This window comes from Urocampus carinirostris, chromosome 9 (genome assembly GCF_059441175.1).
Source record: "Urocampus carinirostris isolate Australia breed hairy pipefish chromosome 9, RoL_Ucar_1.0, whole genome shotgun sequence".
NCBI lineage: Eukaryota > Metazoa > Chordata > Actinopteri > Syngnathiformes > Syngnathidae > Urocampus > Urocampus carinirostris.
In genome coordinates, this window is record NC_142357.1 from 10,913,063 (window position 1) to 10,925,719 (window position 12,657).

Below are 12,657 nucleotides of genomic sequence, written 5' to 3' on the forward strand. Positions count from 1 at the left end.
AAACAGGCCAGCGTACACAGAAAATTGATTCATCAAATCAGAAAAGAAAGGTATCAATGCATCCTTTGGCCTTTAGGAATTTTAAACATAAAAATTGAGAAAACCACAATAAAATGTTGCACAACTATAGAAAAACAAATTAGCTAGGGAGATGGGAGAAAAACGTAAAATATGGTAAAACAATTAAATAAATATTAACTTGGAAAAGGTCAAGTATAAAAATATCAATATGTATATATATTATACACATACTGTATGGTAACGTAAGAAAAATAATGCCTAAAATAGGAATTTCTTATCTACCGTAAATTCCGGACTATAAGCCTCTACTTTTTCCCCAAACTTTCAACCCTGCGGCTTATTCAGTGATGCGGCCGATCTGTGTAATTTTTCTAACAGCCGCCAGCGGCGCTCGAGTTCAAGGCACATGACGCAGCTTACAGGCTAAATGCAATCGAGCAGTCCGATAAAGAAGGAAACAGAACTACTGCACGCAAACTTTACCTTGCGAGCGTGTTGCTAGCATGTTTTTGAATAAGGGAGCGTGGGACGTCGTCTATATGACAATGTCTCTTGCCCATACTGAGGAAGACAACTTTGATGACGTCAGTTATAAAGAAGAAGATGAGGACGGTTTACCGTGGTTTCTGCAAGTATGGTGTGTTTTTATTAACATACCGGTTCACTGTGCTGCGAGTGTGTTGCTAGTAGCGTTTTGCTGCCCTTCACAGGCACGGTTTGGGATGAAAGTTATAATATTATTATTAAAGCTTTGAAAACTCTCTCGGTGTACCGTCTTTCTTTGTAAATATATGTAACCATGTGTAATATGTATTTGCAACTGTATATTTTTGTAATGAGTTTCTTTGTATTTATTTTGGACACTTATTCTGATAAGTCTTGCACTGACCAATTAAAAAGAAGGGGCGTAACCGACGCGGGGGATGACGAGAAGTGGGGATTGGTAAAGGTGAGTGTTTGTGGACACGGCAGACAATAGTGGATATATATTTTTCCCACCCTTACCTTTGGAAATATACACTTTTTTTCCTTGGATTACTTTTAACGGGACCCGGACTCTGCAGGTCTGCATTAAATCTTAACTACCAGTATCATTTTCCGTTATTTTGCCGGCTGTGGTTTTTGAACTGTGTACTTTATGTTCAGTTAAAATCGCGGGACTCAAAGTAGGGTTTGTGTTAATTTTGTGATTATGTTACATGTTTTAATGTGGGCGCATGCCGCTTATATACAGGTGCGGCTTGTGTAAGTACAAAGTCGGTTGTCCTCTTAAAATGTGGTGGGTGCGGCTTATAATCAGGTGCGCTCTATAGTCCGGAATTTACGGTAATAATACCTGCCATTCCATACAATCATTGCAGTCACGCGCGCAGAATGACCTGGAATTCCCAGGCTGTCTCCACCCTGCTTAGCTTCCTGAGATCAGACGTTCTCAGGGTGGTATGGCCTTCAACAGGTCAGATGAGAATTTTTATGATTATTCTATTTTATTGGAACAAAACGAGCTCAAGAATCCATAATGTAATGAGCCATTAAAACAAAATCAAATTTTTCAGAATATTGCACCGCAGTCCATCAATAATGTATAGCAACAGCTAAAACGCACTTAGCTGTATTGATCCTTTGTCCCACCCATTCTAGATTAAATCAATACGTCTCCACATTTTCTGTCTTCCAAAGGACCTACACCAGACGGGCGTGTGTTTAGTTGTCCCGTCAGCTCGGTTGCACGTCAGCAAGAAGAAAAGACGCTTTCCCCGCTAATGTTTATTTGGCTGGACCGTGCCTGGCCTGCTACTTTCGTGCTCTTTTTAGCTTTCAAAGTGGTTTGCAGCCAATTTGCCACATGACTCAGCTGCTCCGCTGGCAATCTCTCCAGTAAAGGCGTTCATGGTCTCTTCGCGGATTAAATAGTCAGGGAAGGACAGATAAAAATTAAAAGGGCTTGTAAAAACATACTTTATTTCTTTATTAAAGGTTTGAAGTGTCCTTAAAAAGTTTAAAATTAAATAATTGATCTATTAGGTATCTGTTTATAATTTCCAACTGAGTTCAAAGACCCTTTATTTTTACCGCACCTATCTGCTTTTATCTTACTTTTATCATCAGTGTTCTGGTCCAGGCGTATATTCGGATGGATCAAAGGAGGTGGGGTAGCGGATAGTGATTTCATGCGTGTGTTTGAGGTTTCCTTTTATTCTAGGATGAAAATGGTGAAATGCCAAACCCAACCCCCCAAAAGATGAAAATAGAAGAGTCAATTTGAGCACATTTGAGAAAGTAAGGTACTTGCAGGAGCAACACAAGCAGCTTGACAGAGGTTGCAATGGTGGCTTCAGCCAGAAGAAGGTGACACCAAGTATTTTATTTTGTAGTGACAGACACCACTTTTAAATTATCTGAGATTAGAAAATCCAAACATGATGGGTTCTAATTTAAGAACCCTGCACTGAATAGTGCTGATCAGTGCACTATTAAAATAAAAAAATCCGGTATGAATCATGTATTTTGCAGATCCGCAATTATATCTGCGATTTACATAAGTCATTTTTTAATTTTGCATGTGCATTCAAGACATGATTTTCAGATCTTGAATAAATTGAGAATATATTTGTTTAGGTGTTGGGTAAAATGACGGTAATAGGTAACTTACATTTTTGGTTGCAGGAAGTTCTTCCCATTACATTTTACTACCAGGAAATGCAACCTTAATTTTTTGCATAACCCATAATTATTGTCCATAAGTGATGTTTTTTCCATGCACTAATACTCATTTCAAAGTGCCCTGTTTAGGTGTAGCATAGACCTGTTCTCTTGGGTGTGACCAATAGGGGGCAACGCCACCTTATAGGAAAATGCTGTACAAACAAATGCCAGCTGCAGTTTCTCACGAAGGAAGAATAAATGCAATGACAAAGTATAATTTCAGAATCAATTTTAAGCAGATTTGTTGGGAAACATGACAACAAATTCAAGCAGTTACAAGGACTTCGCCCAAAATTCAAGGAGTTTTCAATCCTTGAAAACACAACATTAGAATGCAAGCACCTTCAAGGATTTCACGACCTGTCCAAACCCTGTACCTATCACAACTACCAAGACTTTGCTCCACTGCATCACTCTGACACAGTAGATATTTTGGCAGGCATCCCGTCGCCTGCAGGTATTAATGAATCAATTTTGGGGAGAATTTATTTGCGGTAAACAGCTGGGCTGGAAGCCATTGTTACACTTTCTGAGGCAAGGATTTCAAGCCCCCGTACAAACCCTGTACTTTTCCCAGTAACAAATACTGTTAATAATTTTTTTTTTATTCAAACATCGCTACAACATGGTGCTTTACTCTACTACTTATTAAAAACAGTTAATGAATTTAAATGTCTCCTAATTGGTTACTGTTCCTCCTTTACACAGAAAGTATTATTTAACCCTTAGTCCGCCAGCAACACACTGCTGATCACATCATCAAAGTGTAGTTTTTGCTCACGTGTTTACAAAGGACAATTCAATATGGTTACAGTGGCACAGTGTTAAACACAAAGCGCAAGAATTCCTCCCTACTGTAAATACTCACATCCAAGCCTTATCTATAACTCTAAAATAAAATATTGAAATCAGGCGTCAGTTTATATGCACATATTTGCTTGTGTCTCATCAGTAGCGAATGGTAAGCAGGGTGTGGGTATGGGGCTTGGCTTGTATAAGACCACTAAATTATTGGGGAAAAACATGAGCACAGAATCTATGTTAGAAGAGTGCCGAATGTTGGCATTTTTGTTTGTAAAATTATTTTTGCAATATACCATGCCTGGAACAAATTAAAATGTCTTGGGCAGTACTCAGCAATGCTTAGAGTTGTTTGAACAGCAGAGACAAATTGGATATGGAGTGTCTCAGCTAAGAGTTTGTTTGCAAGCTTTTCAAGATTACGTACCCCCTAAAATATGAATGGTTTACGCCTTTCACAGGTTGGTGTACACGTTTTCTTCCACTTTTTTTTGTATGTGGTTAAAGGGTATTATAGGGTTGGCCTCAATGAGAGTATATATGGTGATTTGTAACTAGATAGTTACTTTCAGTGTAACGTGTTTTTTTTGGGTGTCCTTAGTTTGGTAGGTAACTAGTAAGAGTAACAAATTACAATTTTTCCCAGGAATGTGCCCAACATTGGTGCCAGCTAAGATACTGTTCGAGTTTTCCTTTCATTGTTTTAGGATATGAATTGAGGATGAACAAGCTTTGTCGTTCACTTGTGAGTGAGGCTGTGCAGTTGTCATGGTAACAAGCACAGAGGGCTTTACAAACGACTGTTTTCATGTCTCGTCACTGTTTATCCTTCCAGGCATTTGAAGCCACACGCACTGCATTTGTTCCTTGAATAAATTGCAAAGAAAGACAGAAAAACAAAAAGGAAAAAAAAGAACACACACACATAAATATTGCGCCCTATGAAAAAGTTGTCTCTTAATTGCTTAAAATTTGAGGTGTAAATTTGTAACGTCTTTAGAAAAAATCTTGCTTGGTTGTCAAAGAAATCCATAGCTAAATTGGATTGTCATTTTTCTATATTACTAAACAACAACAATAACAATAACAACAACAACAACCTATTTCTATTCGTCTTTGTGGCTTTTTATTTAGGCACAGCACAAAAAAAAATAATCACAAATTAAAAAAGGGAAACAGCGATATTAGCAACAAAACATCTGTACGATACGTGATATTATACCTAAACATGCTCAAAGGTAGCTGGCAGATAATTATAATGATGATAAATGCAATCTTTAAAATAAACTGTCAAATGTTAAAATATGCTTGCATAATTGTATTCTCATTGCTTACAAATTAAAAAAAAAAATTATATATATATATGCAAAATTAAACTACATCAAAATATATTTCTTATTTTACATTTCCTTTAAATAATTGTTTTAGTAAAAAAAAAAAAAAAAAAAAAAAGCTTTGCCAGAGTTTAGAAAATGTATTTCATAGTCAAAGAACAACGAAACTTCGTTTGGACCATCCATTCATCTAGTCAGTTAAAATTAAAAAAAATATCCATAAATACAAAAGTACATTACCTACTAACCTGTACCTATTTTTTTTTAAATAACAAATTATTCCTAAGAATGAAATTAATTGCATTCTATGATGCATTTTTACCAACAAACATTCAAATCAGCTACTATCTGCCTTATCGGACATAATTGCTTCTCTTTAGTTTCCCGATTATTAATTGGAATATGATTACAAATACCAAAATCATCATTTACTTTTTTTGGCCATTTTTGTTTTTTCCCCACTGTGGGTCAAATACAAGGTTATGATGAATTCAGAATCAACAACGTGACAAAACCGAAGGAAAAAAAAGGCTGTCGGGAAAAAGCCGAAGCTCATCTTGGTCCCCGTCCCTTTGACAGTTTAAAAACTACAAAAGTAATATATTTAGTTATTTATCTGCATTGCAATTGGCAAATCAGGCGCCATTAAGAGCCACCTAAATAGAATTGGAACGTATTATTAGATTGCCATTAACTTACCATTTTGTTTTGTGTAATCACATTTCAGTTTGGGTCAAATACTGTGGCCCATACATTGAATATGATGTAATTGAACTTTGAGAATGGGATTCTTTCCACCATTGTCAGAGAGACCTTTCAATTGGAACGGTTGGGGTAAAAATTCCACTCCAAATTCGGAGAGGGAATGACAAAAAGGAGTGCAGTATTGTATTTGAAGTTTAAAGTTTAAGTTCATATCTGGTTAAGGGATCTTGAAATATGTCAGGCATGCTAGAAAAACATACCAAAAGCACGATTTTTATGCACAACAAACAAAGGTGCAAAGTGCATAGTTCCACTGTAAATGTTTAATCAAAAGTGCTCGGTCAGAACAGTAGTGGCGTGACTTTAAGAGACTTACGTCCTCATTGGTGGTCTGGTTGAGTGAGATCAGGTAGGTGTGGAATCCAGTCAGGCCCACCACAGACCATAGCGTGAAGAAACACACTAGTACCTCCAGCACAGTGAGATGGGAGTCAAAGAAAATGTAACAGATATTTTTGATCCATAAAAAACTTTGGTCAACAAAACCAGTTAAGCGAGACAAGGTACCACGATAACGGGAAGGGCCTTACAGAAAAACAGCAGGAACAAAAGACTGCAGGACTACAGGCTATTGAATGACTACTTTAATTAAAATAAAACTTCATTACTCAAAAAAACAGATTAAGGCAAACCGAAGCATAGACTGTCCCCAATTCTTATTCACCATTTACACTAAGAAGAGGAAATATGTCTGTTTGGATGACCAGAAGCATGTGGCTTTTTGGCGCTCCCTAGTGCCTAATCAACAATGTTTGATAATGGAAAATGAAATGGCATTTCAAGAGGACAAACCTGAGAAATATTCTTAACATATTCCAATGAATATAGATTAATACGGTACATTATATATATATATATATATATATATATATATATATATATATATATGAAGGATGTGTTTTCTTCCTTATAAGGCTTATACAAAGCTTTTAATTTTTGCAGCTCCAAACACGCGGTTTTTTTTTGTGGGCTAAATTACATCAATTTATGTATGTTACAAATATTAAAACTATAAAGGAAACGGTGATGCATGTACATCATGTACTTTACTTTGTGGATCCGGAAGTGCCAACTGAGTATGCAGGGGTGCGCTGAATATTTAGTTGTAACATAACCATCTGCCTGTAGATGGAAGTCACGGCTTGGTTGCACTTAAACCATTTACAAAATATTAACAAGACAAAAATAAACAATTGGAAACATTATTTTAACAGTAAAAATGTCTCCAACAATGGATAATTTAATAATTTTGAATGTTGTGTTTATTTGGCGAACAAAAAACAAATTTTCAAACAAACTAAAATATATCATTGTTATACGTCACTCCTTTATAGTAAAAATTCATAAGAGAAATACTGTTCACAATAAATTTTAAATGTTTATTTTGATAAAATAACAAACATAACATTAATAAAACAAGGAAGCCTATTTAGCAGAAAACTGATTTTAAATAATATGGAAAAATGTAGTACCTCATTAGTTTTGAGTAAATTTTTCTGAAAATCCGTAATAACATAATTAAATACAAATGTCTTTTTGGTTAGTGTTGTGGAATTTTTCTATAGGCTTTAAAAATGTATTAACATTTTATTAAAAAAAAAAACTTTTGGTTGTAAAAAAAAAAATATATATATATATATATATACCAGCATTTTTTTTCCAAAGGGATATTGTGGATTTTATACGGCCTCCTAGTGGTAAAAAAAATTTCATTAATCAAAAAACAAAACAAACTAGTGATTATTCAAAGAAGCAAAAACACATGAACTATCATATAAACGTTCATTTGTTTTAGATAGTCGTTGGTCAAGAAATTTGTATTTAGCCGACATGATTGTTTGCCATCTTGCTGCTACGGGTACACAAAAACCTGAAAAAGGCTGGGCAAAATAATAGGAAGAAAAATGATGTGGTATGTTCACTTTGAGTTAACGTGGTTTGCATTCTTTCTTGTGCTTTTTAGCACTCAGTTTCAGTTGCGCTACAACACAGTAACATGTAGTGGTCAAATATTACACAGTGATTCTTTAACCGTGGGGACGGGAACCGTTGTCTTGTGAGCCATATGAAACTGAAACTTGCAAACACACTACCTCATACAGATGTAAAATTGTATTCATGCCTATGCTTACTTTGCACAATGTTGCCTATTTAGCACTACCGCATATTGCACTTATACGAACCCAAAACTGTAAGTAAACACCCAATGTCAATATCTTCTGCCTCTACATGCCCATCTTTTTGTTTTTTTTTATTCTCTCAGTAAAATGTGATACTAGAGTGCCACGTCCAATTTCGTTGTCACAATATGTTCAACCCATTTTGTAACAATGATAACAAAGGCATATTCTATTCTATTCTATTCATGTTTGGCTCTTTTGATGAGTACATGTGGCTCCAAAATACAATTATCTTCATGCAAATCTCAACTGTAGCATTCCGAATCTAACTGTCTTACTGCCCAGCGCTGTCTGCACCGAAGGTAAATGAATACGTCAGTACCCTTGTTTGCAGTATTTTGTGATATTTTTACAAAATAACTCAGATTGTGCCTTTTTTTTTTTAAAACAATATTTTTTGGGGAAAAAATGAAGGTCAAAATGAGCTTCAATGACCTTAAGTAATTGCAGGAGGGAGACAGGTTTAAAAGGGTATATTTGTTCATCTGGGACACAAGCTCTAGCATTAGTCTTTTTTCATAAATTTTGTTAAATATATCTAATGTCATACAGTGGAATAAAATGCGCAGAAAATTAATTTGGTCTGCAGAGCAAGTTAGGCGATTTTGCTGGAATTTGCCATAAAACATACGGTGTGGCTCTCTCTCTCTGTCAAAAAAGACAAAATCCAAATATTTTTCTATAATAGCCCTTTGGGTCAAAAAGGTTCCCGACCCCTGCTTTAACCTTTTCATTTTCACCTGTATGAATATGTAGGATCTGGTATAGAAAGTGTGTTGTCAAATTAAATCTGTCTCCGAACCGACAGAAATTAAAAAAAACGTCCCAAGTGTACCATGCTCTTTGACAATTTTTCATCCCCAAATCAAACGTTTTTGTGAACAATAAACCAATTCTGAATCTGTCTGCATGTCTTTCTATTCTTTTAATGACATGTCTTCTCTGCAGTTTTTGATGCAGTGGTAAAGGGAAAAAAAAAGGATATGTTCCGGGTGTTTCCTTCAAAGCACTCAAAAAGCCATCATCCACCGAACCTGCAAACAGAGCAACACAAACAAGTCAAACTTTTTTCCATGCTTAAGTGACATCTTCCTTTTTATTTCTCTGAGGCAGGCCTCCAGATTCCCCAAAATTAATGGAGTAGTTTCCTCCATTAGCAGATAAAGCATAGTGTCCTCTGCAATGAAAACAAATTTTATACTTGTAAATAATATCCTAAAGCGGAAGCATGAAAATGCCAAAAAGGAGGGGGCCAAGTACTGAGCCCTGTGGACCACAACTGGTAACACCAAAGGGATCAGAGGTCATACCGCCGAATGTAACACAATGTGTCCTATCTGACAGGTAGGATCTAAACCATAAGAAGACAGTTCCTGAGGTACCAATACATTTCATTAGCCAATTTAGTTGTATGCTGTGGTCCACAATGGCTAAACCTGGTATGTCAAACATACCATAGGCTGGATCCGGTCCATTACAATATGTAAAACAAAGCAAGTCTCTAGCTCATTTCTATCAGAGGTTATGTTTTTTTCTAATTAATATAAACCGAAGGCTACTTTCCTCCGCTAGAGGGCAGTAAAAGTGGAAAAGAGCTGAAGTCCAGTCTGGTTTCTTGTTAAATATAACATTTTCAGTATTTTCTCAGCTTCAGTAGACCCTACCTAATAATTTGGTCTGACTTTATTGCCCAGTCGCTGCCAAAATGTACTTATTTCAAAGTCATGACAATCGAGGAAGGATATTTTTATTCATAGCTTCCACTTGACTTTGTTTACGTTTGAGATGTTTCTGGTGAGTTGGTTCAGATGTAAAACTGTATTTACGCAACTGTTAAAGCAAACAAATTGTTAACACATTCAATACGTTGTGAATAAATGCATTCAGGGTTTATACACCTTTTCATGGCCGAATTCAAGGACTCTAAGGAATTTAAAACCATTTTTTTTCAATTTTGCCATTACCATTCAAAGAAGAAATCTGGTGTTAATCGTGTATTTTGCAGCTGCACAAAATATATCTGTGATTTACATATGCAATATTCAATCTTGCATGTGCATTTGTCAATACACATGATTTTTAGATGTTAAGTCAATTGCAAATTGTGGATCAGAACAATATGTGTGTAAACATCTCATCTCATCTCATCTTATCAGCTACACCGCTTATCCTCTGTAGGGTCGCGGGGATGTGTGTGAACATTTTAGGACAAATCTCTCCCCAAGAATGATTTGGGTAAAATGAGAGCAATATGTAGTTTTTAAATTTACCACTGGGAAACGCTGCCTTATTTTTTGCATGGATCATAATAATTGATATGTAATCCTTTCACTAATACACATTTCATAGTACCATGTTTAGGTGGAGTATGCACCTCTCATCTTGGACGAAACCTGTGAGGGGCCATGACGCTTCCTAAGACAACGCCAAACTAATGCCAGCTGCTGTTAATCACGGGCGAAGAAATGCAATGGCAATGCGAAGCCTCCAGTGTCGGTGTCATTTTTAAACTGAATTGTTGAGGAACATGGCAACAATTCCATTAACAGGCACTTTTCATTATTGAAAACAAGACAATAAACTTCAAGCCTTTTCAAGGATTTCAAACACAAGTACGAACCCTGTATTTTGTGCTTGGAAAAGAATAAATATTCGGCGTTGACGTTTTTCTTATTTATCCGGCCCACCTTAGAACATAAAGTCTGAATCCGGCCCCCGAGCCCAACCGAGTTTAATATGATTGTGCTTTACAAATGAACATGACTTGACTTAATTTTGTTCACACATGTAAAACAACAAGAATGGGGAAAAAACAAGTTTGTCCTCACGTATCATCCACGCAGAGTTAAAAATAAATGTTACTTGTGTAAAAACCTGTCACATGCACATCATGTTATGGCTTAAGGCCCGGCTGATGGACTTATTTGGGTCATAGCGCATGTGTTTATCGCTAAAACTGGTCCATCTCGTCTTGTCACATTCCTTCTTTGTGTGAGACGCCTCGTTCCCTTTCCCCTCGGCGGCAAGATACTCACGCATGACCACGTGGACGATGTCAAAAGTGAAGATGTAAATGGTGAGCAAGGAGAGTGAAAGCGTGAACAAGTAGAAGTAGCGGTAGTTCCTCTTGCCCACGCAGTTGCCCACCCAAGGACAGTGGTGGTCGAAACGGTCTGAGGAAACAAACAGCAAAACAATGGTGAAACTAAGGAAGTCAACTTAACAGTTTTTGGGCCAATCAAAGGTAGCTAAAAATATATCCAAATCAGGCATTCTTTCAAAGACAGCATTGCACTGTGAAAAACTATATTTAGTACTTATTTCCCTTTTCCTCTACACTTCTATGGTTAGGCACGAAGGGAAATAGAAAATGTCATTCAAAGGTTATCGAGTACAGTGATCCCTTGCTTTAACACAGTTTACTTTTTATGGTTTTGCACTGTGTTCTGCAGTCTGATCGGCTAAACAGTTCAGAAGATAGTAGCTATTGGTCATAAATAAATAAATATTACAATATAAGGTACTATTATTTATGAAACGAATGCTTGGGTCTGTAAAATGTTGTTGTTCTTTGATCTGAATGGATTGTAAAATAATTGTAAAAAATAAAGGCTTTCACTTTACGGATTTTGCCTATCACGGGTTCATTTTGGAACCTAAACCCCACGATAAATAAGGGATTACTGAACTATTTTTCTTTATTAAATGTATATCTGAAAAATTAATACAATTCATATTGTCATTCTAGAACATTGTAATGTCTAAGACATGTTAAAATATAATTAGGTTTGTTAAATTTATATATATATAACGTTTACTTTTAAATGTTATTACATACTGTAGTTACAGGCACATTCGAATATCATCGTTTCATGAAAATATAATGATGATAAAGCAACAACTTTTATTTGTTTGATGTACTGTAGCTACAATTTATTCACACGTATGTTTTTTTTCTCTTCTCTCAATGCTTGCTTTTCTAGTTTCAAGCTGTTGTTTTTCTTCGTTTTTTTAAGGAAAAAACATGTACCGTAAATTTTTAAGGGTTATTGTTCTATCTTCTTTATTCATTATCCATTATCGGTCAGTTCATAATACGCTACAAAGCCTAGGAGCGGGGACACTTACTCTCAGCCAAAAGGCCAAGCTAAGGTCCTTGCCTTAAAGCCTTGCTGCGATCATTGCGAATGCACCGTTCCAGGAGCAGGGTGAGTTTCACAATTGCAGTAAGGCTTTTTTAACAGATACGCATAATGCGTTGCGAGCGTGCTATTAGTAACGCGTTGGTACCTTTCACAGGCACGGTTTGGGATGATAAGATATACTAAATAATTGCATTGTATGGTTCTTGTTTGGATACATTACAACATCAACTGTATAACTACTGTATATCCAATCATGGTATTAAAAAATGAATATACAAATGCAGTTACATTGTAATTGTAGTAATTAATGGCTTACTGTGTACCATTTGCACCAACTTTTTTAACACAAAAGGAGAAAGGGTGTTATGGCCTATGAGTTGAGATTTGTGAATTAACTAACTTTAACTAGTAATTTAAAGTCGTTGCAACATAAACATTTGGGGCCTTTCACTGCCATTCAACAGCACTTGTTTACTGCAGCAAATGTTTGCGAACAAATCAAAGTATACAAATCATCTAAGAGAGATTTGTAATCTGAAATTATCATATCTTGATGTTTCATCTTTTATCAAGTTCAAAATCCTAAAACCTCTGTTTTTCATTAGTAAAACATTCCTTTTGGAAAAGGCTCGCAAAACAATTGATCGCAAATACAGGAGACAAACGGTGCACCTAAGGTATGAGGCAAAATCAGTGTAGCGAGGT

At 36.0% G+C, this 12,657-nt stretch overlaps 1 protein-coding gene across 1 annotated transcript in view; it reads right to left on the bottom strand.

Annotated features, from left to right (window-relative positions):
- Positions 1-12,657, bottom strand: part of zdhhc9 (zDHHC palmitoyltransferase 9) — a 49,194-nt gene that overhangs the window by 11,669 nt on the left and 24,868 nt on the right. The window contains exons 4-6 of the mRNA XM_088344509.1: positions 10,843-10,980; positions 8,793-8,841; positions 5,944-6,046 (exon numbers count right to left, since the gene is read on the bottom strand). Of these exons, the coding sequence (XP_088200635.1) occupies positions 5,944-6,046; positions 8,793-8,841; positions 10,843-10,980 (290 nt within the window). The remainder of the gene's footprint in view (positions 1-5,943; positions 6,047-8,792; positions 8,842-10,842; positions 10,981-12,657) is intronic.